The sequence below is a fragment of the Acomys russatus genome, chromosome 24 (assembly GCF_903995435.1).
Source record: "Acomys russatus chromosome 24, mAcoRus1.1, whole genome shotgun sequence".
Classification (NCBI taxonomy): Eukaryota; Metazoa; Chordata; class Mammalia; order Rodentia; family Muridae; genus Acomys; species Acomys russatus.
In genome coordinates this window covers 2,841,445-2,866,475 of record NC_067160.1, presented here as the reverse complement: position 1 = coordinate 2,866,475, position 25,031 = coordinate 2,841,445, and the positions used below count along the sequence as shown (strand labels likewise).

Sequence of the window (25,031 nt, the reverse complement as noted above, 5' to 3'; positions counted from 1 at the left end):
TGTAAAGCTGCAGGGGGAGGAAGTTAAACACTGCTTTCAGGAAGAAGGAAGGGTGTGGTTTCACTGCTGAGCAGAGGTTAAAAATAAAGGAACAAGAGGGAAACCACTGGATCCTGGGATTCCCCACCACCAATAAGTCTGAGCAGCCTCACTTTCCTTCAGTCTGTCTCATCCATAACTCTCTCTACTCAGATCCCTGTAAACATGGTCATTTAAAAATTGCTGATTATCTGCCATTCAAATTATGTACACTAGTTTAGGGATTAGACAAGCAGTTGGGTGTGATTGTAGTCCTAGCACTAGGGAGGCAGAAGTAAAAGCCTCACAAGTTTGAGATCAGTCTGAGCTACATACCAATAACCTTGTCTTCAAAAATCCCAACGGTCAGCCAGGCGTGGTGGCGCACGCCTTTAATCCCAACACTCAGGAGGCAGAAGCAGACAGATTGCTGTGAGTTCGAGGCCAGCCTGGTCTACAAAGCGAGTCCAGGACAGCCAAGGCTACACAGAGAAACTCTGTCTCAGAAAACAATACTAAACAAAAAACTAAACAAAAAAAAAAAATCCAAGGGTCTGGAAATGTTACTCAGTATCTGCCTAGCACACACAAGACCCTGGCCTCGATCTCTAGCTCCTCAGGAAAAGTTAGTAAATGAACAGGATGTAACTCTGTGGTACAGCATCTTCCGAGCATGCTCAGGACTCTAGGGCCAACTCCTAGCACTACAAAATAAATAAGCAAACAGTTAAAAGAACTGAGTATAAGCACTGCTGTAATTCCAGAAACCTCTTCAGAGTCAGTCTACTAAGCAGTGTCTAGCGTGTGAGAGTGCATGTGTGTGCGCAGACACACAAACACACACACACACACACACACACACACACAAAACCTCAGACAGATTACATCACAGAAAGGTCAGACATAAACCATAGGAAACACAATACACTTCTCATTTCTCACACCAGTCTCCTAAGCCACATCAGTCAGCCACACAGAGACCACCGCTGCCTCCTGCGGTTACCTGGTTAAACAGTAGCATGATACTCCGCCACCACCACCACCCCCCCCCCCAACCCGAGCTAAGCATTAAAAGTAACAATGACCTCTTCTTCCAAAAACATGATTTACATGCCCAACAGTGACCACACAAGCACAGCATGGAGTATGAACGTAGAATTTACAGACACTGTACCATCTTCTAAGAACAGGTTATTCCCTGGACGAGACTGAACTGGGGCTAGGAGCTCAAGCAGCCTAACTTCCCCAAACAAGAAGACGCGCTTTCCTCTAATTTTTGACCATGTGAAAAAGCATATTTCAGCTGGGTGTGTTGTCACATGCCTAATCCCAGCACCTGGGAGGCAGAGGCAGGAGGATCTCTGTGAGTTTGAGGCCACCCTGGTCTACAAAGTGAGTCCAGGACAGTCAGGACCTTGTTGAAAACCTTGTCTCGAAAAAACAAAAAAAGAAGGAAAGGAAGAAAAAAGAAAAAGGATATTTCAAAGAAAACAGAAAGTGACATGAATGTAGCTCAAAAGTGTACAACTAGAACTAAAATTGCATTCCTGCCCAAAAAACCCACTCCAGCAAAACAGGCTGTCACAGAAGGTTTCAAAAGTCCACCAACTCAATCAGCAACAAATCCCTCATCTCTTAATCAGCGTTTGTCCCTGGAACAGCTCATCATGAAATGCAAGCACTGGGCAGGCCATGGCCAGCAGCATATCTTTAGGATGTATAGGCTTCGCCTGTGACCATGCCAAAGTCCTACCTGCAGGTCTGATGGAGAGAGAGAGGGTTTACCTGATGCCGACGGGTGAGGGTGCCGTTGGCCATGAGTGAGTTGGCATCTTGTGGTGAGACCCGGACGCGTTCCAGCTGCGCCGAGACATGGCGCCGTTCCTCCTCCAGCGCCCGGGTCAGCTTCTCAAACTGGGCCTCTTGTTCCTTCACAGAGGCCAAGATGCTGGCGGTCGACTCCACCTCTGAGTCGTCCATGAAGGTAAGGGGAGGAGCCCCCGCAGGGCAGGATAAAAAGTAAGATGGACCACAAAGGGAGCAGAAAGGAGGGAGTAGGTCCCCTCACTTCACACTAGGAGGGGGATGGGCAGGTAAGGGAGAGAAGAGAAAAGATCACAGGTCAGAGAAGACAGATGAATTGTTAATCCCCAGCGCCAAAGACGCCCTCTGTGGTTTTACTGCAGTGCAGAAAGCAAGCCACCACCAACCAAGCTTGGGAACCCATCACCAAGGTCTGCTTTGCCTACTACCCTCTTCAACACTCTTCTACCAGCACCTAATGAGAGAAACGGCGGCAGCTTGACCAAACCCTACACCGTCGGCAGGACAGAAAGACTGTAGCATGGAATTAAAATTAGATTATTTTTCTTTTCTTCAACACAGGGTTTCCCCGTGTAGCCATGCCTGTCCTGGACTCACTTTGTAAACCAGGCTGGCGTCAGACTCACAGAGATCTATCTACCTCTGCCTCCCTCGATGCTGGGATTACAGGCATGCGCCACCATGCCCGTCTTAGATTATTTTTCTCTGGAAATATTTGCAGGCATGAGTTTAATCAAAGCTTGAACTTCCTGCTACAAGTAAGCGCTTACTGTATGCAGGGAGAAGCTGCTTCTAGAGATAATGGAACAGCAAAGATTTTAACTAACCTCTCCCAAACCTGAACACTATAAATGCAGCTGTGGTGGTGAACTACACTGAATTAAAATACCAGTTAAGAAACAGAAATAGCTGGGCGTGGTGGCGCATGCCTTAAATTCTAGCACTCAGGAGCTCTGTAAATTCGAGGCCAGCCTGGTCTACAAAGAAAACACCAGGACATCCAGGGCTACACAGAAAAATCCTGTCTTGAAAAGCAAAACAAAACAAAAACACACCCCCTCAAAATGGAAATATAAAAAACTTCCCACCAAAGTTGAAGGACAAAAGAACTTAAGCTTCCATATTTTATACATTCATGTAGAGGTCTTTCTATCTTCCAAAACTATACTACATTATAGAGGGCAAAATATGTTAATTGAAATAACACTGTGGCAGAACCACAAAACACTGTATAAAAATAAAGGCTTTGCTCCAAACTGCGTTGCAGGCCTGTGATCTACCTTCTCAGCCTGACTGGGCAATTTAGCAAGATCTTGTCTCAAAAAGTTATTGTGGCCAGGTGTGGTAACTCCCAGCAATTCAGGGACAGGTGCAGGTGGATCTCTGTGAGGCCATCCTGGTCTACAGAGTGAGTTCCATAGGCTACATAGAGAAACACTGTCTCAACTAACTAACTAAATAAATAAATACTGCTGAACAGCAGCAAACTAGGGAGAAATATTTTCTCCCTTATCCCCTATCCTTTTACTAACTTACAAAAAAGGTGCCTAAAATAATGTTTAATTCTTAACATATATATATTCCATACACACCTGTTAAGAGAAGGGTCGTAATTGATTGGTTTAGCACAGAGAACAGCCCAGTCTAGATTCAAATAAATCATGGAAGCATCCCAGCCACCTCAGCAAGCAGCAAGCAGGAAGGAGAGCGCTGCAGAAATATTTGGAGGAAAAATGAACGGGAAGAAAATAAACTATACCCAATACATAAGTACAAGAGAAGTAAGGGGAGTATTAGAAACGAGGGGTTTAGACTGCTGCGTTCAGAGAGCTGGGCTCTGGATGTAGAAGTAATTAAAGCACAGACTGTACTGTCACCTACAGTTCCTCCCATGCAGAACCAGAGCAGGTTTTAATGTAGATAAAACCCCACATCGTCTCTTCCAGGCATCCAAATTGGGGGTGAAATTTGTTGTTGGAATGCCCTTCCCCCTTCTTCCCACCCTTAAGGCAGAAACCTCAAAGCTCAGTCCCAGCATGCCCACAAAGACATTGAGAAACCAATGCAATAGTCACGGTGGGGAAGACATGTGGGGACTAGCCTAGGCTGGGCCTTCTGCTTAGGCTGCCTTTCCCACGCTTCCCAGAGCCCCACCAAGTACAGACGCTTGGGCCTGTTTGCCTTAGAATGTATCCAGCATTCAGCAAGCAAGAGTACCCAGAGGAAACTGATAAACAGATGCCCAGTAAACTGAGTTAATTCAGCCACTGCATCTGAAAACACACTGAACTGTCTGAGCCCTTCCTACCAACCCTGGGCCCCCACAGTCACTGCTCATTCAGTCCCCACACTCAGTCCCAAGCCCACTACCACTTTCATCCTGGCTTTCATACTCCTACCCACATCCCAAGCAGCCACTCAAAAGCCTTTCTTTAGTAAGTACTGTTTGTTTGTTTGTTTGCTTGCTTGCTTGCTTGCTTGCTTGTTTTTAACAGTCTACCAGGCTGGCCTCAAACTCTCTATAAAGCTCAAGTTGACCCTGAATTCCAGATCCTCCTCCTGTCTCTACTTCCCAGATACTGAAGTATAAGAATTTATCACATTCCTGGCTTGTTTTAGTTGCTCTCTTTTCTTCTCTTTAACCACTTGCCCTCATCTACTATGTACAGTGAGTGACCTATGAACCTTCCACATCAAGAGAACCCAGCTCAAGAGAGACTTCCAGCTACTGCAGTTACACTGTGGCAGCCTCCGCCCTGTAATCTTCTTGCTAATAAAAGCCCAGCGAGCACTGTGGGGCACACAGAAACAACCCTCCCTGCCACAGAGACACTGCGTTTGTCACTATGCCATAAATGGTCACTTTTTGCCCCACAACTTTAACTCCATACAGGGAGTTAAGAATGAAAGTTAGGGAAAACCCTGAGGGACCTAGGTCACAAAGCAGGGTCTAGAGAGGCACTAATGTCCACCGTCCTGGCTTTAAAGCTGACCACATGACTTGAAGAGCAAAATACAGTTACGCAGAAAAAGAGGTCACACTCCTGGATCTTCATACAAGAGATTTTTCTGTTTTGAAGAGAGAAGCAGTGGCTGAGGGAGGGAGGATACAACTGGCCGGCCTGGCTTACGTTATGGTTAGTCTCACCTGCATGATGTCAATAGCAGCCTAGCCCATTCTAAGGCAGAGCTGCTGTGAAGATGGAGTGACAGAAAGTGTGTTCTACAAGGTGAGGTATTAAGTTGTTTCAAGAGTCAGTTTCAATCTTCCAATTGCATTACTTCATGGTAATGTCTCAGCCCCAAACTATTTTGTGAAGTAGCAGGTGAAATTAGTCGGATCAACTGCACAACTGAATGCTACAGTCGATGCTACAGAGCTGGTTTCTCTAGCCCAGCTCTATCTGCTAGAAGGTCCCAACTGAGCCAGTGTTTCTGGAACAGAGGGTGTTTCTCTAGTAATGACAGTCAGTGGAGCGGTCCAAATCTGTTACACTAACTCTTATTTTTTCTCAGGGCCTTACCAGTTTGTTACCTCAGACAAAGAAAACATGAAAAAAATTTACCAATGCCTGAATAGCTTACTTATTGCCCTGGCAATCAAGGAAACCATAAAGAAGTAAAGTGAAAAGAGACTCATAGGTGAAAAAATTAACCAAGCTCTTATAGTTTGTAGCAAATTTAGAACTTAAACCCGGGTCTAGAATATTTCTAAAGCCCACATTTTCTTCTATTCTATGCTGTCCAAATACAAGTCCAAGCAGGGCACATTGGCAAACACCTGTAATCCCAGCACTTATGAGGCTGAAGCAAGAGAACCACCGGTTCAAACCCAGCCTGGGGCCACATACCAAAACCCTTCCTCAAAAAAGAATGAAGGAATGGTCCAAGGCCCCTTGACCTATAACCTTTGAGAGCTTTCTTCCTAAGCATTATAGCAAGAGAGAGGGGGAAATACTCAAAAAGAGAAAAGGAAAGCACATATGGGAAGCTGCAGCTGTGACAAGCCATAGCAGAAACCCTCATAACTTGACAAGGTCTCTTCTTCCTGCCACATACCATAAAAAGACTATACTGCAGACCAGTGTGCAAACCACTGACTGACTTTGGCCAGCACCAAAAAAGTTCTCTAAGATGCACTTAGTCCTGCTGCAAGACTCGATGTGCCAAGGTGGGTTGGTACCCAGGGGGGAATCTCCTCTGAGAAGGGGAGAGTGGGATGGGGGAAATGGAGTATGAGAGTGGGGCTGGGAGGGGGGTTGCGATCGGGATATAAAGTGAAGGAATAAGCAAGTAAATAAATAAATTGGGGCGGGGGTGGAGGGGTGGGAAGAGTCCTCTAAATCTGGTCTAACACTTTCACCAAACAACAACAACAACTATTATTATTATTATTATTATTATTATTATTATTATTATTATTATTATTATTATTATTATTATTATTCACGGGGTATTTAACCTTGTTATTCTCCTATGATTACGCTTTCTGAAACTAGTTGTGTTTACTTTTAACAAGCTATAGGTCTTTACTGTATGGATCCCACCCACACTAACAAGACCTTCCAGCGGCACAGCTTATTCATTCAAGCAATAACAATGATAAAGTCAGTCTCTTTTGTCAGAACTTCAAGGTATATTAAGTTAAATAAAATATCCAGAAGGACCAAAGAACCAAACAGTGCCAATCAAATAGCAGGGCACCATGCCTGGAATGGTTTGTTCTACTGTAAACTGGCTGGAGAGATCTATTTGGGGGCTGGTGAGATGGTTCATGGGCTAAGCCTGTTCCCAGCAGACCTGATGGCTTGTTGGGTTCCTGGGACCACTGACTAGGAGGACAAATCCTACAAGCTGCCCTCTGACTTCTTCACAGGAGCTGCAGACACCCATGTTCCCAGTCATATGCACACATAAATAGGTCAGTGTAATAAAGACATGGTTTACAGAAATCTAATTTGGATTGGGCGTAGTAACTCACATCCACAACATCAGCACTTAAGAGGCTGAGGCAAAAGAATTGCTATAGGTTAGAAGCCAAAAAAGGCTACAGAGCAAGACCTTAGCACCAATCACCATCACCATCATCATCAAACAACATGAGCTGTTAGATCTCGACAATATCCAAGTCCCAGATCCAACATTTACACAATTCTAGACAAGGTGCCACTTAATCAGTCTAAATCTGAGTTTTCTTCTCTGTAAAATGGAAAAATAAAAACATATAAGGGTAGTTATGCGAACTAAATGAAACAATCCACATGAAATGCTTAGAGAAAGCCAAGGCATATGATTTGCAAACCCATTGGCAATGTGACTGTAGTAATTACACAGCTATTACTGTGTAGAGCGTTATGTAGCAATGCCCTTCTTGCTCCCATGACTCCACTGGAATTCTTTATTTTTCTTAATAGCAAAGATTAAATGAAACCCCTGACTTCAAAAGATCAAGGATCCTCCTAGTATTCCGGGAGACAGAGGCAGGTGGATCTCCGTGAATTCAAGGCCAGCCTGGTCTACAAAGCAAGTCCAGGACAGCCAAGGCTACACCGAGAAACCCTGTCTCAAAAAAAAAAAAAAAAAAAATCTAGGATCCAATCCCTGCTTCTGCCAAAGGAAACCTGAAAGGAGTTATGATCCTGTTTAGGTTTTAATTTCTATTACCTTCCTTCCAGAGCTTTGTTTAATGACTATGAGAACCGCGCGCATGCGCACACACACACTCCATGAAGCTCAGGGAAACACACTCATATATGGCCAGACTTGGGTGAGGACTTGAGCACGCCTATGCTGGAGGAACCTCAATCTTTTCTGAAGTTGAAGAGCTCTCCAAGCTTCGACCTTCAGGCTCTGGGGAAGAGATTACAACAGTCTGTAACCATTCCCAAATGCTGCTCCCTTCTTCCTGGTAATACATTATAAATCAAAACTAATGTTACAAAAGTTTGTTCTCCATCAAAGCAAACTCCATTTACATGTCTTCGGAGGACATAAAATGATTTTTTAAAGCACCAAGCCTCTTACTGAACACAAATCAGTAACATACAGCAAACAACCTGTAACATTGCGTGATATAACTCTCAGCAAGAAGGGATAGGTCTAAAATTCACAATAAACATACACAGAAAATTACCATTCTGTCTTTAAATCTCAAACATAGTCTGTGAAAAGTTTTTCTAAGACTCCATATTATGAAAAATGCTTGTACCAGAGCCCAAAGTTGCAGCCCACAGCCCAACCCCTCACGACCACCTTCTAAAATTCAGACCAATTATAGTATTTCTCACTTCTCTTTTTAGAACCCAAAGCCCCTGTAATCCTAATACTTGAGCTGAGTGAGACATAAAGATCACCAACTCAAATAAAATAAAATTATTATTTTTTTATTACAATTTAGCTGGACGTGGTGGCACACGCCTTTAATCTCAGCACTCGGGAGGCAGAGGCAGGCGGATCACTGTGAGTTCGAGGCCAGCCTGGTCTACAAAGCGAGTCCAGGGAAGCCAAGGCTAACACAGAGAGACCTGTCTCAAAAAAAAAAAAAAATCACAAATTAAGACATAAAGGAGTTACAAGTGACCAAAAGACCATCTCTTTAAAAAAAAAAAAAAAAAGGTTCAAGGGCTAGGGATATTAACTCTACAATACAGTGCTAAGAACAGTAATAAGACCCTAGACCCCAGGTGTGGTGGCACAAGCCTTTAATCCCAGCACTTGGGAGGCAGAGGCAGGTAGATCTGAGTTTAGAACACAGAGAAACCTTGTCTCAAAGAAAGTGAAGAGAAGAAAAGAAAAAGGGTTTTCTTGTAATGCCTCATACCTACGATCTGTGCACTGAGGAGGCTGAGGCAAAGGGATCCTTGGGAGTTGCTGCGTGAGGCCAGCCTGGGCTATATGAGCTCTATGGCAGCCTGGGTTACACTGTGTAACCCTGTGCCTCGCCACACCAAAAAATCCCAAGAAACCAGCAGGGATTTGATTCCACCTTCCTCTGGCTGGCATGGCAGCATCTCTTCTGTGTTTGCCAGAGGCTGCGTTCTGGAGCAAGGAACTTGTACTGCACTGAAAGGCTCCTCAGCCCTGAGGTGACCAGGCTTAGGGTAACAAGGGCGCAAAGGTTTCTGGGTCTAGGGTATTTGAAGGGCACGAATGTGTGTCAAAGCTTGGCCATCCTGGCTTGACTCAGCTCCGGGTATCATGCGGTCAAGCTGAGAGGTAAATTTGGCTTAGCGATATAGAGCAAGCTAGCCTAGAACTTAGCATTCCTCCTTGTCTCAGCTTCCGACTGATTATATGTGCATTGCATCCATTGCAGAACTTAATGTTTGTTTTCCTTTTCAGTTTGACTGTTTGAGACAGAGTCTCCACTCTCCAATCTAAGATGGCCTGTACCTCTACCTAGGCCAAACTGTCTTCAGCCTCTGGAATCCATCCTCCTATCTCGGCTTCCAGAATGCTAAAACTACAGATATTGGTCACCAATACAAAATGGATTTGTAGTTCCTGCTATAAATGTATAATTTCAAAATAGTGGATAGTATATAGAGACTGGGGAATATATATAGCTCAGGGGTACAAAGCTGACTAGGATCCAGGAAGTCCTGGGTTCCGGCTCCAGTGCCACAACAGAAACTGGTGCACAGACAGGAAGACCACTGCTGTCTAGTAGTTTGAGGAAACCACACACTGGAAGATTGCATCACAAAAGGAAGGGGAAATCGCTTCTACCACCATAGCCTAAGTTCAGAAACTACATGACATTGTTCTTGCTGTTTTCCCCTCCTATGTATCCTTGGCACACCCAAACCCTAGCGCGTTAACACTGGGTTATTTAGGGGTGGCTTTGAAGCAAAGGAAAGGTGTGACTCTATCTGGGAGCGGGACTGAAAGGGCATGGAGAGAAACAAAACCTGCTTCTCTTTGGAGCTGCATGACACACACCCAGGACTGGTCTAACAGGTCCTCCTGATCTCTCAGGCCAGGCCACCTCCCTCAGGGTTAGGGTTAGGGTTAGGGTTTCGTCTCCTCCCCCCAATTGCCAGGTGCCTTTCACTGGGACACACAGACTCAGACAGCTACTCACCTAGATCCTTCTGCAGCCTTAGCAAAGGCACCTTGCCTAGCCTTATAAGGAAAAAGCAGGGCTTGGGGAAAGCTGATAAGGGAAACAAAGATAAAAAGGGCGGTGGGGAGGTGTCAGACTCCAGGAAGGGGAGAGGTCAAATGCCTTTCTCCTTCCTGAAAAAGGAGGGAGAAAAAGGGAAGGCAGTACACATGGGAAGTGGGAAAAAACCTAACAGAATTTGATGATACTATGTAAGTCTCATTAAAAGAGAAATCCTAAAATTAACTGTGACACTTTATATCCTTCAGGCAAAAAAGAAAAAAGCACCCAGAGAAAAGCTTAACCTTTGGGTTTAAGAGAGGTCATCCAACTGTTTCAAGATCACTTCCCTTGTTTTTTGTTTGTTTGTTTTTCAAGACAGGGTTTCTGTTTAGCCTTGGCCGTCCTGGACTGGCTTTGTAGACCAGGCTGACCTTGAATTCACAGAGATCCACCTGCCTCTAGAGTCGCCTAGTGGGATTAAAGGCGTGCACCTTCCAGCCCACTTTTTGTTTTAAAGCTTCTCAGCTTCCCTTTTTCTTCCTGTCTCTTTTACTCTTCATTTGGAAACGGTGAAAGCATGTACATGAGCCATAGGTACAAAGTTCCTTCCTTCTCAAAGCCCCCAAAAAGGACAACAGACACCCCATCCTAGGCACAGGGAACACTTGCCTTCATGGACAACAGTGAGCCGGTGACGTTAGCAATGAGAAGCATGAAAGTCTATTTTAACTACAGGTAACAGGATGAAATGCTCTTCCCCTCTCAATGACAGATAAAATGCAGCTGTGGTGCACTTCGATCCCCCCCCCCCCATACAATTACCAGTAGGATCTTCTCAATACCTTGATCCTATACCAACCTGTCTGTGAGATGATCTGGCTACTACCTGTGTGATACCCAGGTTCAGTCAAAGCCCAGATGGGCTCAAGTGGCTCTTTGCCTCACAGTGCGCATGTCCACTAACAGTCCTTTGTTGTAATGAGTAAACTACTTATCAGAAGTAGCGTTGCTGATAAGTAGTAGAAACATCCTACTCAAGTTCATAATATTTCTCCCTGATACAGTAGGTGTAGGAACTTTCTATACTTCCCATAGTTACGAGTCGCCCTAAGTACAGAAAAGTTAACAAAGGATCTTTGGTTTTTTGTTTTGTTTTTAAGTATGATATGATAGTGTTAGGTCCTGCTGCGGGGCGTGGCTGGCATGGCCCGCCCTCTACCTAGGGCCAAGGCCTCCCCTCTCCCCTGAGATTCACTATATAAACCAGGGTGGTTCCAGGGCCCCTCTTATTCCCCTCCTCCCTACCCTCTCTCCTTCCCTTCCTCCTTCTGTGGCACTTCCAATAAACCTGCATTTCTGTATTGTAGCTTATCACCAATTAGCTCATTTTGTTTATTTAATTAATCTGATAGTATGTACACACCTGTAATCTAAATACAGGGCAAGGTTACAATGTGGCTTAAGCAAGAGAATTAAGGCTAGTCTGGGCTATATAGTGAGCTCCCAGCTAAACATCACATACCACACACACCAACAACAACAAGCATTTGAGGAAGGAGGTGGGGAGGGGAGACATGGGCAAGGCGGAGTGGACCCACCCAGAGAGACCTTTGGATCTTACCTTCACTTTAAAAAGCAAAGCATTTTTTAATTCTGGGGGCTTGTATTCTAATTCTGACTAAATTTCCTTTTTGTTGTTTTGGTTTTGTTTTTTAAGGGAGGGAGGCTCTCCTTGTAGTCTTGGCTGTCCTTGAAACCTCTGTAGGCCATGCTGTCCTCTAACAGAGATCTGCCTGCCGCTGCCTCCCACCTCCAGGCATCAGACTGAATTTCTTTCTTATAAGGAACAAGTACCAAATCAAAAGGGTAGTGGTAGACACAAAACAGAGATTACTTTGTACTTTCTGTTGGCAAGCCTCATCTAGAAATCTAGCAAAGGAGCCACACTGTCACCCTTACCCCACCTCAAGAAAGAAAATCTCATCAAAATATTCCTCTTGTTTTTAATATGACATCTCACTAAGTCAAAGCAAAGACTAGAGTTGGAGTGGGAAAGAGAAGGCATTAGAAGTAGGGAAAGCCGTGCTGGCCAGCATCAGAACAGAGGGAAAGGATTGTTCTATCGGTATGTGAGCAATCTGCCTCTAGGGCAGCTGTCCTCCTGGACAATCAAAAGCGGGTCTGTGTGTGTGCTCAGGGGCTAGCCAGCTGAGCAACAAGTTGAGGAATCAGCCAGCCAATCAACAAAGTGAGAAAAGATGCCTATTTCACAGCTGGAATAAAGCAGGAAAAACTAAAGACGACAGAAGGGGCGGGGGCAGCAGGGAGAGGACAACAAAGTGTCAGAGGCCCACTACTTCAATCCCAGGAAACTATCAACCATCCCTGGTTATGGATACCCACTGGACACCTGCATCAGGGGATGCAGAAATCAAATGGGCAGGGTACTCCTGGGTGTAGCAAGGTGCCCAACAGAAGGGCTCCAGCATTACCAGTTTCTTTGTCGCTTTCAGACCCAACAAGATTTCTGCAATGTACATAGTACACCAACATAATCTAACATCTATGTCCTTCTAGAATTCCATTCTTAATTAAATCCTAGAGATCTATAAATAAGCACACACAAAACTCAGTAAGCTCTTCAATGCTAAGAGATCAGGATCATTTATATAACTCGAGTGCTAAAATGTAAAAGGCCACCCTCAGATCTCACACCCTCTAATCCCTCCGAGTAGCTTGATGCTCTGAGACCCATTAGACACACAAAGGCTGCTCTCTTCTCAGTAGGGCTCTGTAGCAGAGTTGCTCTCCAGGGACAAAGAGATTTCCCAGGAGAACCACAAAGCCATCACTCCTCTCTGTCCCCCACTCCCAGCTTTCTCACTTCCTGTCACAGTAGCACCAGACCACAGTCTCCCAGAAACAAACAAATACAAAGTGCTGGATTCTGGGCTGCAGGCCAACCACATTCCAGGGCATCCTGTCTACCAATCACCAGCTAGAGCTCCTGCTTTGCCCTGCTCCATTCCTTATCATGTTCAGGAAAACAACCCTCCTCTCAGCCTCAAACCAACGCTACACAGGACAAAGCCTGTAAGAATCAGCAGAAAGATACTATGTGCAAAGACCTAAGCAAGAGTGGGAGGGAGGGATTAAAAATTGTACCAAGCAAGTGGGGCTTTTTTAATATATATATAACTTTGGGGACACTGAGGTGAGAATGCTAAAGCTGTATTCCAGTCAGCAGAACCACAGGTGGCACAACCCCCAAGAAAGGGCCATCAAAGACAAAGTTGCTCATGAACAAGAAAGCACATCCTCTGTCACCTTCTCTATCGCGTTCTTATGCTCTTTCAAACGTCCCTACATGTGGAACTGATTCCTAAAGCCAGCCACACGGAGAGCAAACAAAGGCAGCAGACTCCACCCTGCAGAAAGGCAGTTTATCAAGTTCTGAGGGCAAAGTTCCTGACTTCCCAAGAGAACATGAGGAGGGCCACTACAGGCAGCAAAGAGACTGACGGCAACCTCAGCTTTTTCCTACAGCCGAGGTAGAAAAGAAACCACTGGCTGGCTCCGAGAACTAGCTAAACTGTTTGTCTATTACCTTGCATAGCCCATTGGCCTAGCCCATAGCCTTAACCCCTAGAAACAAACCTTTACACAGAAGTCAAAGAACATCAACCAGATAGTCCAGAGATACAGTCACAGTACAGAAGTAGCCAAGCTCAGCAGAGTTCTAACCAGAGGAACATTCCAAGCCAAGAACTAGTAAAATGCCATCTTTCTCATATTTTCTGTCCTTGCTCCTCCTAGCCACCCCCACGCCAACCCACTAGAAACACCAGCAGCTAAAGCTGACTCTCTGGCTAAATCTTGATCTCTGGAACACACGAGGCAAAAGCAGCACAGTTTAGAAGAGTTTAGTCTATATCTGGACAGGCAGATGGAGAGGTAGGGCAAGAGCGGGTACACAACAATCAGCTCTCACAGGTCAACAGAAACCTGTTTTAGAGTGCGGCAAATCATGTCACTGAAACATACAACAAAAGTTTCCAGTCTTTTACCTAGCCCCAAATTTGACTAAATCTCTTTTTCTGAAGGATGTTGAAAATGTAGTTATAAATGTCAGGGGTTTTTTTTGTTTTGTTTTGTTTTGTTTTGTTTTTCAAGACAGGATTTCTCTGCGTAGCCTTGGCTGTCCTGGACTTCCTTTGTAGACCAGGCTGGCCTTGAACTCACAGTGATCTGCGTGCCTCTGCCTCCCAAGTGGTGGGAGTAAAGGCGTGCACCACCACGCCCAGCCTTAATGTCAGTATTCTTAATGTTCTCTTGCTCATAGTTCAAACCAAATAAATAAGAGTTGACGGTAAACTATGAGGTAGATATGTGAAATGATTTTTTAAGTGCCATTTAAGGAAGTTTTCTGAAATTAAAAAAAAAAATTTGGTTGTAAAAGACAACCCACAGAGACAGAACTAAACATGCCCCTATGCACGCTGCTGCTGCTCTGAAAGGTGCCTGGCAAGCAGGCGTGCATCAAGCTAAACAGGTGAGAGAGAAAAGAAGTGTGGACTCAGAAACGTCATCACTCTGGAGTGTGAGCCAGTGAAGAGACTAGTACAGTCAATCAGCTGTAGTTTAACTTAACTCTACCAGAGATCCTGAGTCTAACTGTACCTCTGCCTCTTTCAGATGTATTTGGAAAAGTCAACCAAACGGATAGATAGTTAAAGAGAACATTCCTGGAGGGCCTCGGACTTTAGGAGGAGGATGAATCTTCTTTGCTACCTTTTGAGAAGGCAGAGGGAGGGGAGAAGAGAATGTGCCTCATAAAGCTAGGCTACATTCCACCTAGGCAGCACCCCACGGAGCATTAGGAGAGCATGAGGAGCCAGCGCCACTCCACTATCCAGCTCCAAGTCCGGTTCCACCCCTTACTCTCGAAAATCTTTAAGAATAATTGAGTTTGATGAAGGCAGCAGCTGTTTCCACTATTTTCTCTCCCTTGCCTCCCCCTGCCCTCAGACCACAGTTCAAACTCACATCAAACAGTTAATACAATAGACCGGTCAGCAGGAAAGAGAAGCCTGGACTAAAATAGCAGGAAGAGTGCCAACTGGCCCCACTTGGAATGCTCGCTTGGCTCAATTTAAAAATAAGAAGCTTTTGTCACCCACTCCCTCTGTCCAAGTCAAGTCTCTCTGTAGCCTACCTTTCAGTATCAAGTGAGTTTCAGTTTCCTCATTACAAGTCCTTGGTCTATTTTCAAATATCAGAACATACAAGAACATGAATAAGGCTGAATGTAAAAAATGTCTGTGGGATGGGAAGGCTTCCTCAACTGCAAAACCTTAGTACGGAGGTCCCCTGCCCCAACAGTAACAAGTATACAGACGCAAAGAGGAACACAAAACCAAATGTAAACATGATGGTAACTACTTCTTAAGGCTTTGCTAACCAGGTGAGATCAGTAACACAGACTGAATGTTCAGGATGGAACTCTTGCCTAGCATGCTTCAGGTGACTAGCTCCTCCCCCACTCTTATTCCAAGTTGACCAGAATTGGCCAAGAAGGAAGTTAAGGAAGCCAGCATTTCCCTTTCAGACAGGAAGTAAATTAGCCCTTCCTGTGAGTTTTAAACAAATTGTACAGCTGGGGTTTCAAATGCTCACATCCTCTCTTGAATTCGTTCCATGATTTTAAAATTACAAGGGGGAAATGGAGATGTGGTCTAGAAATTTCCCTTAACAAGCAAGAGCTCTCTACCCATGCTACATGTTGGCATAACCTTTAAATCAGCAGTAACGTGTAATACAAAAGCAATATTAAGTAACACTGAAGTAGACAGTTTCAAATTAACTATCCCCCACCCCATGTCTACCACCACCACAAACCAGTTAGTATTCTACTCATTCCAATTAAATACTCACCTACCTAAGAATTCAACCCTGAGGGATCACAATCATTTGGGGAACTGTATTTTCAAAAAGGCTACATAAGCCAGGCATGGTGGCATAGGCCTTTAAACTCAACACTTGGGAGGCAGAGGCAAGTGGATTGCTGTGAGTTTAAGGCCAGTCTGATCTAGGACAGCCAGGGTTGTTACACAGAGAAACCCTGCCTCAAAAAAGAAAAACAACAAAAAAAAACAAAAACAAAAACAAAACAACAACAACAACAAAAACCAAAGGGCTACATAGTGATACTCACTGCCTGTAGGAAATCATGCGTCCTATTCCTGACAATTAACCACAACATTCCTTTGACAAATGGGGCAGTAGTCAGAAAATACGTTTGGGCTATTTTACTGCCCATTAGACAGCTCAGATCATCACTCAGTCTGCATTAGAAGCTCTGTGAAAGCATGGACCTAAGTTTAGGGTAGCTGGAACAGCATTTTTTTTTTTTTTTTTTTTTTTAAACAAAGTCTCATTACATAGCCTGGTTGCTGTTTGTTATTCTCAAACTTAGGTATCCTCCTGCCTCAACCTCATGATTTCTGGGGTTACAGATGTACACCTCCAAATTCAGCTCTAAATCCTATTTTTTTTAGACTCAGTACCTAGCAGGAAGAACTACCTTGCTTGCTTACCAGCCCCACTGTCCTGGGCTCCTGAGAGGCTCGCTGGAGTACATGCCTATTTACACTACAGACAGAACAACCTTTTAAATGTTTTAATTTCCTGCAAGGAATGAATGTCTATGCCAAATTCTCAAAGACTGGCTACATATTCTACTTCAAAGAAACCAAGGCCTACATCTTTGTTCAAGCATTCATGACCCCTAGTTATTTCTAGCCTACTTGATAATAGATGAAGAACAGCCAGAAATGCAAAGAGCAAGAGTCACTGCTGACATTTTTCTAAGCAAGTCACTTTAACTTCTAGTGTGAGAACAAATGAATAGCAAAATGTCCTTAAAGAGCCCGGTGTGGTAGTGCATGCCTTTAATCCCAGCACTCGGGAGGCAGAGGCAGGCGGATCGCTGTGAGTTCAAGGTCAGCCTGGTCTACAAAGTGAGTCCAGGATGGCCAAGGCTACACAGAGAAACCCTGTCTCGAAAAACAAAAAACAAAAAAAACAACAACAAAAAATGTCCTTAAAGAGCTATGGAGAACATTATTTCTATGGAAAACACATGAGTGAAGATTTAGGTTAAAAAAAAGTACAGGACAGTCATGAAAATCCCAAACATCTTTGCCATCTATATATGTGTGGAGAAAGAAGCATCGACCAGTTACTAAAACTTAGAAACCCTAAAGAAAAGAATCAAGGCAGGGCTGCTCCTTAGTCAATCCTTAAAGATGGATGACAACCAGACAATTCTAAGAGTAACCAGGACAAGTACCAGGTCTACAGCCTCTAACAGAAAGAAAGGGAAAGCTGATGTAGCTTACATAGGGTCATCCCAGGCCAGGGAGGCTTAAGTAGGAAAAATAGACTAACCCGGACTATAGTGAAAGCTTGACTACACACACACACACACACACACACACACCACACACACACACACCGCACACACGCACACACACACAAATGGAGGTGGGGTAAGGGAAGATGTATCTTCAACTGAAGGACAGACTTGCTAAACCAGAAATCTCGAGCGGGAAAGGAAGTATGAGTGATTCAAGATATAGGTTCTCTGGTAATCAGGTATTACCCGACTTTGCTATATTGATTGCCAAAGAACGCCAAACCACCAAATGGCTAGTTACTCTTTTTTTGCTTCATCAAACTCAAGCAAGCTAAGTGGTTCAGTATGTGCCTTAATAATCCCTACTAAATTAAAGTTACATGTCTAGAAAGAAAAAATAGAGGCCTACAGATACTTAACAAGGATGATCACTTCTTGTATGCAAGACAGAAATATAGATATAACTTATGAAGTGATTCCCCAGTTTCAGGAGGTGGGTCCCTGAAACCATCAAACCCACATTAAAATAAAGAACTTCTGTTTTTGTTTTTGTTTTGTTTCTCTTTTGGTTTTCATTTGTTTGTTTGGTTAGTTGGTTTTGGTTTTTTGAGACAGGGTTTCTCTGTGTAGCCCTTGGTTGTCCTAGACCAGGCTGGCCTTGAATTCACAGCCTGCCTCTGCTGTTTTGTTTGGTTTGGTTTTTCGAGACAGGGTTTCCCTGTGTAGCCTTGGCTGTCCTGGACTCACTTTGTAGACCAGACTAGCTTTGAACTCACAGTGATCCATTTTTAGAGATAGGGCTTCTCTATATAGCCTTGGCAGTCCTGAAACTCTGTAGACTAGGCCGGCATCAAACTTACAGAGCTCAGTCTACCTCTGCCTCCCAAGTGCTGGGATTAAAGGTGGCACCACTAGTCTGCTGAAGGAGGAACTCCTAACCAGGCATGGTAGCCCACGCTTTTAATCCCAGCAGAGGCAGGAGGATCTCTGTTAACTTCAGGCTAAACTGATGTACATAGTGGAGTTCCAGGGCTATACAGAGAGATCCTGACTCAAAAAGAACAGGAACTTTTTAGTCAAAGAAGCAGCAGCAGGTAAATGGGATGTAAAGCACCTAAACAAATGCAACAAATGTAGACAGTGTACCATGGCCAGGCGTTGGTGGCGCACACCTTTAATCTCAGCGCTTGGAGGCAGCAGCAGGCAGATCGCTGTGAGTTTGAGGCTAGCTTGGTCTACAAAGAAGAGTTCCTGTCTTGGGGGTAGGGGGGGAAGACAACACCCAGGAGGAAGAGGCAAGTGGGTCATTGTGAGTTTGAGGCCATCCTGGTCTACAAAGAGAAGAGTCCAGGACAGCCATGATGACCCAGAGAAACCCTGTCTCAAAAAACAAAAAAAGAAAAGAAAATGTACCAGATCTGTGCTGCACAATTTCTCCTTTTCCTAAACAACTATGTAGATAAGAAGAAAAACTTCGATCTTTGCAAACGCATATAAATTTATTCTCACAACTTATATTATGGTTCTCCAAGACAAGAACCATTGACCTCTACAGAATCTGCTATTCTGAAAATCACTGTCATGGAGCTTTACGAAGGGGGAGAGACTGGTACAGCTGCTGCCTCAAGTTAGCAGGAACACACAAAACACTAGTCACAGCTGTTGTCTCTGTAGGACCTAAAGACAACTCCTTTTTGTACTTCATGGAGCTGAACAGGATCTTATAACAGTTCTCCATCCTTCAGTACACAGCAGCCCAGACAGGTCTCCGTTGATACCCAAACCCTACCACCTCTCCTGACCAGGGATGACAACCTGGGATGTGTGCCCTTTCTGTTCTCCTATATATGACCACTGCTCACTACTTTTGTTGTCTTCCAAATATATTTTACATATAAGCCCTCCCTGATCTCTCCTGTGTCCTCCGCATTTGGGACATGCTTTTTGCAACCAAATTACATATTGCAACATATGTGCTTATATACTCATTATTTATTAGGTCTATTTGGTTTGTTATTATACACTAAAGCACAGCATGCACCAGATTTTTGTGTGTGCTCTACTGAGCTGCACCATCAGCCCTGGATTTTTTGTTTTTGTTTTTTAATGTTTTATTTTGGTCTTTTCTGTCTCTTGGGGAAGAGCCTCAATCTCTAGCCCAGCTAGTTCCCATGTCCTATCCTCTTGTGTTAGCCTCAAGGGCTAGGATGGTAGGTGTATCGCCACAACTGCCTTCTTCTGGAATAAAAGATGTTTCATATATTCAATGAATACAGTTTAGGAAAGTAAACCAACTTCATTTTGTTTTTATTTTAATACTTCTTTGTTTAGGTTTGCGCTTCTGTTGTTTTTGAGGGACGGTTTCATGTTTCCCATACTAACCTTAAACTTACTACTTAGAGGGTAACTTAATTGCTGACCCTCCAGCTTCCACTCTCAAGTGTTGATATTACTGGCATGCACCACCATGATTCTATGTTAATTTTGCATATGCCATGAGGCACACATGCAGAAGTCATCAGGTTTGGTAGCATTGAGCCATCTAACCAGTCCCATTTATCTATCTATATTTTTAACCAGTGTGCACTATGTAGCACAGGCTGGCTTAAACTCCAGATCTTCCTGCCTCAGCTTCCCTCAAATACAGGCATGTGCCATACCAAGTTCTCTATCTTTTTCTTTTCTTCTTTAAAAAATTTATTTATTTATTTATTTTATGTATGAGTGCTCTATCTTCAAGAGGGCATATAGATGGTTGTGAGCCACCACGTGGTTGCTGGGAATTTAACTCAGGACCTCTGGAAGAGCAATCGTTGCTCTTAACCTCTGAGCCATCTCTCCAGCCCGCCTCTATTTTTTTCTAACTGTGGTCCTTAGGTACAGCTATGACTTGGGGGCTGCTCTCTACCTATTGTCATACCTCCTCCTTTGGCTGACCTTCAGCAGGGCAGACACTCAAGGCCCACTGTGTCCTAGTTTACAAAGTCAACAGTGGAGAGAACAGCAGAAAGGTACAAAACTCCCCCATTCCAACAAAGAAGCAGGAAAGAAATCAGATTGGCATCAATTTCCCTTTTAAAATAGACTCCTCTATTTTAAAAGTGGACTGGATATACACCAGCTACTTTAGTCAATGAGACTGACTTCACTTGCAATGAAATGGGAACTGTAGGTGCTTTGATAAAGGTACTGAAAAGTTGACCTATTTTCTAGAACAATGTCTATGTCCTCAAACATCAGAATAAATTTTGGTCTCCTAAAATATAAGCTTCTTCAAACATCTTTTCATTGGACAGTAAAAAATGTGCTTCTCCATTTCAAATATACAACAACATGCATCAAACACACAAATGTCATTTATTCTGGGGAAAGTAAATTTCTTTTAGCTCCTGTTGGCTGAGCTACCAGTAATTAATTAGGAAAGGTAGATGAGATTTTCAAAAAAAAAAAAAAAAAAAAATCAAAGATAAAAACTACCCGAGGGCTCGGTGTGATAGTAGACACCTTTAACCCCAGCTACTGGACCTCTGACTTTGAGGCCATGGTTTACAGAGTTCCAGGACAGCCAAGGGTACTCAGAGAAACCAGCAGGGGTGGGGACACAAGCTGAAATACTAGATGTGTTTTCATGTCAACCTAACTCAAGTAAACCAGAAGCTGTGTCTTTAACATCAATACAACCAAACGAGAACAGAAGTCAAGGCTGGGCGGTGGTGGCACACTCCTTTAATCCCAGCACTTGGAAGGCAGAGGCAGGCAGATCTCCATGAGTTTGAGGTCAGCCTGGTCTACAGAGCAAGGACAGGTAAAGCTACACAGAGAAACCGTGTCGAAAAACCAAAAATAAATAAATAAATAAGAATAAAAATCAAAATCTTAAGAAGACCATCAACTTAAAGGAGATAATACAGAGAACAAGAAAGCAAGCCAAAGGAGAAGAATTGGGGGAAACAGAAAGAATATAGGCTAAAAAAAAATGTAGGAATTGGGGTAAAGGAGCTGTCACAGAAGGCTAAAGAATACCAAATAAATACTATTCAGAACCTAGTTATGTGAGTTACATAACGTAAAGACCCTGTCTAAAAAGGTGAGGAGTGAAGGAGAGAAGGAAAGTTCTAGGCTGGAGGAAACCTGCAACTTTCCTTCTAGGCAGGGCTGCACCTAAGGCATGCACACATCCTGCAAGCTCACCTTAGCTTTTCCTCATATGAAAGCAGACTTCTCTCAGAAGCACACGTTACACAGGAAGCATTCATGAACTCAAAATTTCTACCTGTGACAGCTTTACAGGCATCCATAAATATGGGCTGCAAATGGATGTTCCTGAATTAAAAAGAGGGAGTCCATTCAATAAAAAGAATAGCAAAAACCTGCCTCTATTTCTGTATTTATAATCCAGCATTATAAATTTATAATTCAGTGCTAGCTTACAAACTCCTGGCTGGACAAGCTTGAGGTGAAGAACCTGGCTCAAAATGAAATGTGAAGAAAGGGGGTCAGAGGGTGGTACATACTTGTAATCCAGCTGGGGAGGCAGAGAGGAGGTTCTTCATGACTCAAATTTGAGGGCAACCTGGTCTACACAGCAAATTCCAAGTCAATCATGGCTACATAGTGAAAGCCAGACAAAACGCAAAGACCTGGTTCAAGCTGATGATAACAAAGCCAATCAAAATCCTTCTCAATCCACTCTGATCGAATTACATTTACCCAGAGTACTCTTTCTACTGGACACAAAAGGATGGGAGTAACTTGTAGTTTTTCTTAAGTCTTTGAAGAAATTATGAAGCTATTCTGGCAGTGCTACCAGTTTGTCTACCTCATTAGCCCCTCCCTTTACGAAGTTACCACTGTTTTTGACGACCTACCCACTACGATGCCCCAAAGTTGCTGCCCATTACCAAAATAAAATGTTTCTTAAAGGAAATGGGACATGAGATGCTTGAACAGGTCTGTGCTTCTTTCACTTGAGAGGCTAAAGCAGGAGATTTTGAGTATAAGCAAGCTGGGCTACACTGTGAAACACTGACTCAAAAAACTATTATAAAAGGCATTTTGTCGAACAGATAAATGCAGACAAATGATGTTCATTCAGTGTTTTATGGCAAAACACACACAAAGTATTACTATGAACTGTACACTAATTTTATGAATTTTAAATGGCACGCTCTAATGACAATCCAATATAAAAGGTTAAGAGTTAATACATTTTTTGTTTGTTTCTGCATTCAAAGAAATGCAGAACCTAGAGCCTAAACCATGTAAGACATGGATTCTACCACTGAAATGTATATTCCATAGAAAACACCAGGACAAAGAGTGACTAAGCAATTTGTTTCAGGGTAAATCAGAGCAAGATTGGAACCCAACAGTCTAACATCACATTTTGTTTGTATTTTTGTTTGGTTTTTGGAGACAGGATTTCTTTGTGTAGCCCTGGCTATCCTGGTCACTTTGTAGACCAGGCTGGCCTGGAACTCACATCGATCCAACTGCCTCTGCCTCCCTGAGTGCTGGGATTAAAGGCCTGCGCCACCACACAAGGCTCTAGCATCATGTTTTTAACATGACCTTTACAGTTTTTTCTTTCTGTGTTTCAAGCATCAATGCTGTAACTACTGTGCTATGCTACTTTGCCTTCTAACATTTGGGGGAAGACTCTCAGTAGGAAATTACTTTTTTGGTTGAATATATTAACGAAAACTATGTAACAGTTAACATATTTGAAGCAAAGCAGAAACAACTGGAATGAAGTAAATCAGGGTAAAGAAGAGTTAATGTGATTCTTGAAAGTTTTCTTGCAAAATTCTGCATGTTTGAAATAAAAGCTTTAAACACTACTTTCACCATCATATGAGACATGTGAAAGCATTAGCCAAATTACCTATCACTGATCAGCACAGAACACTTGGGGGGAAATTCTTTTTAAGGCTAGATGTACCAAGATATGGTACATCTTTAATTCCAACATTAAGGAAGCAGAGGTTAAGAGGATCTCTATGAGTTTTGGGGCCTGCCTGGTACATACACCAATTCCAGGACAGCCTGGGCTCCAAAACCATCCTATCAAAATATCCTATCAAAACCAAACCAAACTAAACCAAAACCAAACCACAATAAAACAACACTGTCTTGAAAAACCAAATCAAATCAATCAACCAAAAATCAAAACAAAAAAACCACACACACACAAAGCTCAATTGATAGACTACTTGCCCAACATTTAGGAAGCCCTAGGCAAGGTCAAGGCCAGCCTAGACTACTTGAGACCCTGTCTCAGAATTAAAAATAACAACACAGCTAAATACGGATCAGTCATACTTAACTTCCCCTTTTAATTCCAATTAGAATAGTGTTCTTGCTCTATCAGTGCTCTACTGGAAACCTTGGAGGAAGCTACAACTTTTTAAGTCAATCAATTCCTCTTTCAGCTTTATGTAACATGGATTTATTTATTTTTATTTTATATGTATGGGTGTTTTGCCTATATGTATGTACGTGTACCATGTATGTTGTGACTACAGAAGCCAGAAGAGGGTCCCATATGCCCTGGAACTAGAGTTTCAGACAGCTGTGAGCCACCATGTGCATGCTATCCTGTGCTACCCTGTAGCACACATACACACACACACACACACACACACACACACACACACACAGACACACACACACCCTGGCTCAATCTCCAGGAAAAAAAACAAACAAACTCACATGTTATCAGGCCAGGTGTGGTAGCCTACTCCCATAATGCCAGCACTTGAGAGGCAGATAAGGAGTTGAAGCCAAGTGACAGGACACCCTGTCTCAAATGAGACTTTTAGGGAGAGAGACAATAATATCAAACACATTTCCTTTGAAACACTCAAAACCAAGCTTCTTGTGGTTTTGGTGTTGGTGTATAAACCACTGGTCGATGGAAGGGGTTAAAACGTTCTTCCTTCCTGTTGTCCATGTTTTCCCCCAGAAAATGGATAAGTTGCAAGTTTTCACTGATTGAAGCCAACAGCTGCCTTAGCTATGAATGCACCTGACATCTTAACACTATTGTTTAGGCTGATTGCCAAGAAAAGCTAAACCTTAAAATCCTCCATTATTTCCAGAAACTTTGTTTAAAAGAAGCTAGCTGTGGTGACACATGTTTACAGTACCAGCATCCAGAAGAAGGGATCACAAAGTCAAGGTGATCTCAGGCCCCCCCTCTCTCCCCCAGGCCCCCCCACACAAAAATGATTACTGTTGGTGAAATGTCTCAATGGATAAAAGCACTTGACACCAAGCATAAGGATTTGAGTTCAAGCCTCAGAACCCACATGACAGAAACAGAACAGATTCTCTCAATCCCCACATTGTCCTGACTCCTACACACCTGCCTTAGCAAGAGCAGGTGCCTCCTCCTCCCCAACCCACACAACAAAACACATGTAAACAACAAAAAAGGTAAATGGGATGGGCAGGGTAATGCTTGCCTGTAATCCCAGCATTAGGAGGCAGAGGCAGGCAGATGTCTGCGAGTTTGAGGCCAGCCTGCTCTACAAAGCAAGTCCAGGACAGCCAAGGCTACACAGAAAAACCCTGTCTCAAACAAACAAATAAACAAACAAAAACAAAAAAGGTAAATGAATAAATAAAAGATCTAAACTACAGGCTACAGTGAAACTGTCAAAA

The 25,031-nt window shown here is 43.4% G+C and overlaps 1 protein-coding gene across 13 annotated transcripts in view; it reads right to left on the bottom strand.

Annotated features, from left to right (window-relative positions):
* The window catches only part of Ctnnd1 (catenin delta 1), a 51,679-nt gene that overhangs the window by 22,310 nt on the left and 4,338 nt on the right, over nt 1-25,031 (bottom strand). For 10 of the 13 annotated variants that reach the window (XM_051166822.1, XM_051166827.1, XM_051166828.1 and 7 more), the window contains exon 2: nt 1,804-2,092. The exons of 2 other annotated variants lie outside the window; for them this stretch is intronic. In XM_051166822.1, the coding sequence (XP_051022779.1) occupies nt 1,804-1,998 (195 nt within the window). In that variant the 5' untranslated portion in view covers nt 1,999-2,092. Of the gene's footprint in view, nt 1-1,803; nt 2,093-3,434; nt 3,542-25,031 lie in introns of those variants that run through there. One more of the 13 variants, XM_051166819.1, reaches the window with a different exon arrangement.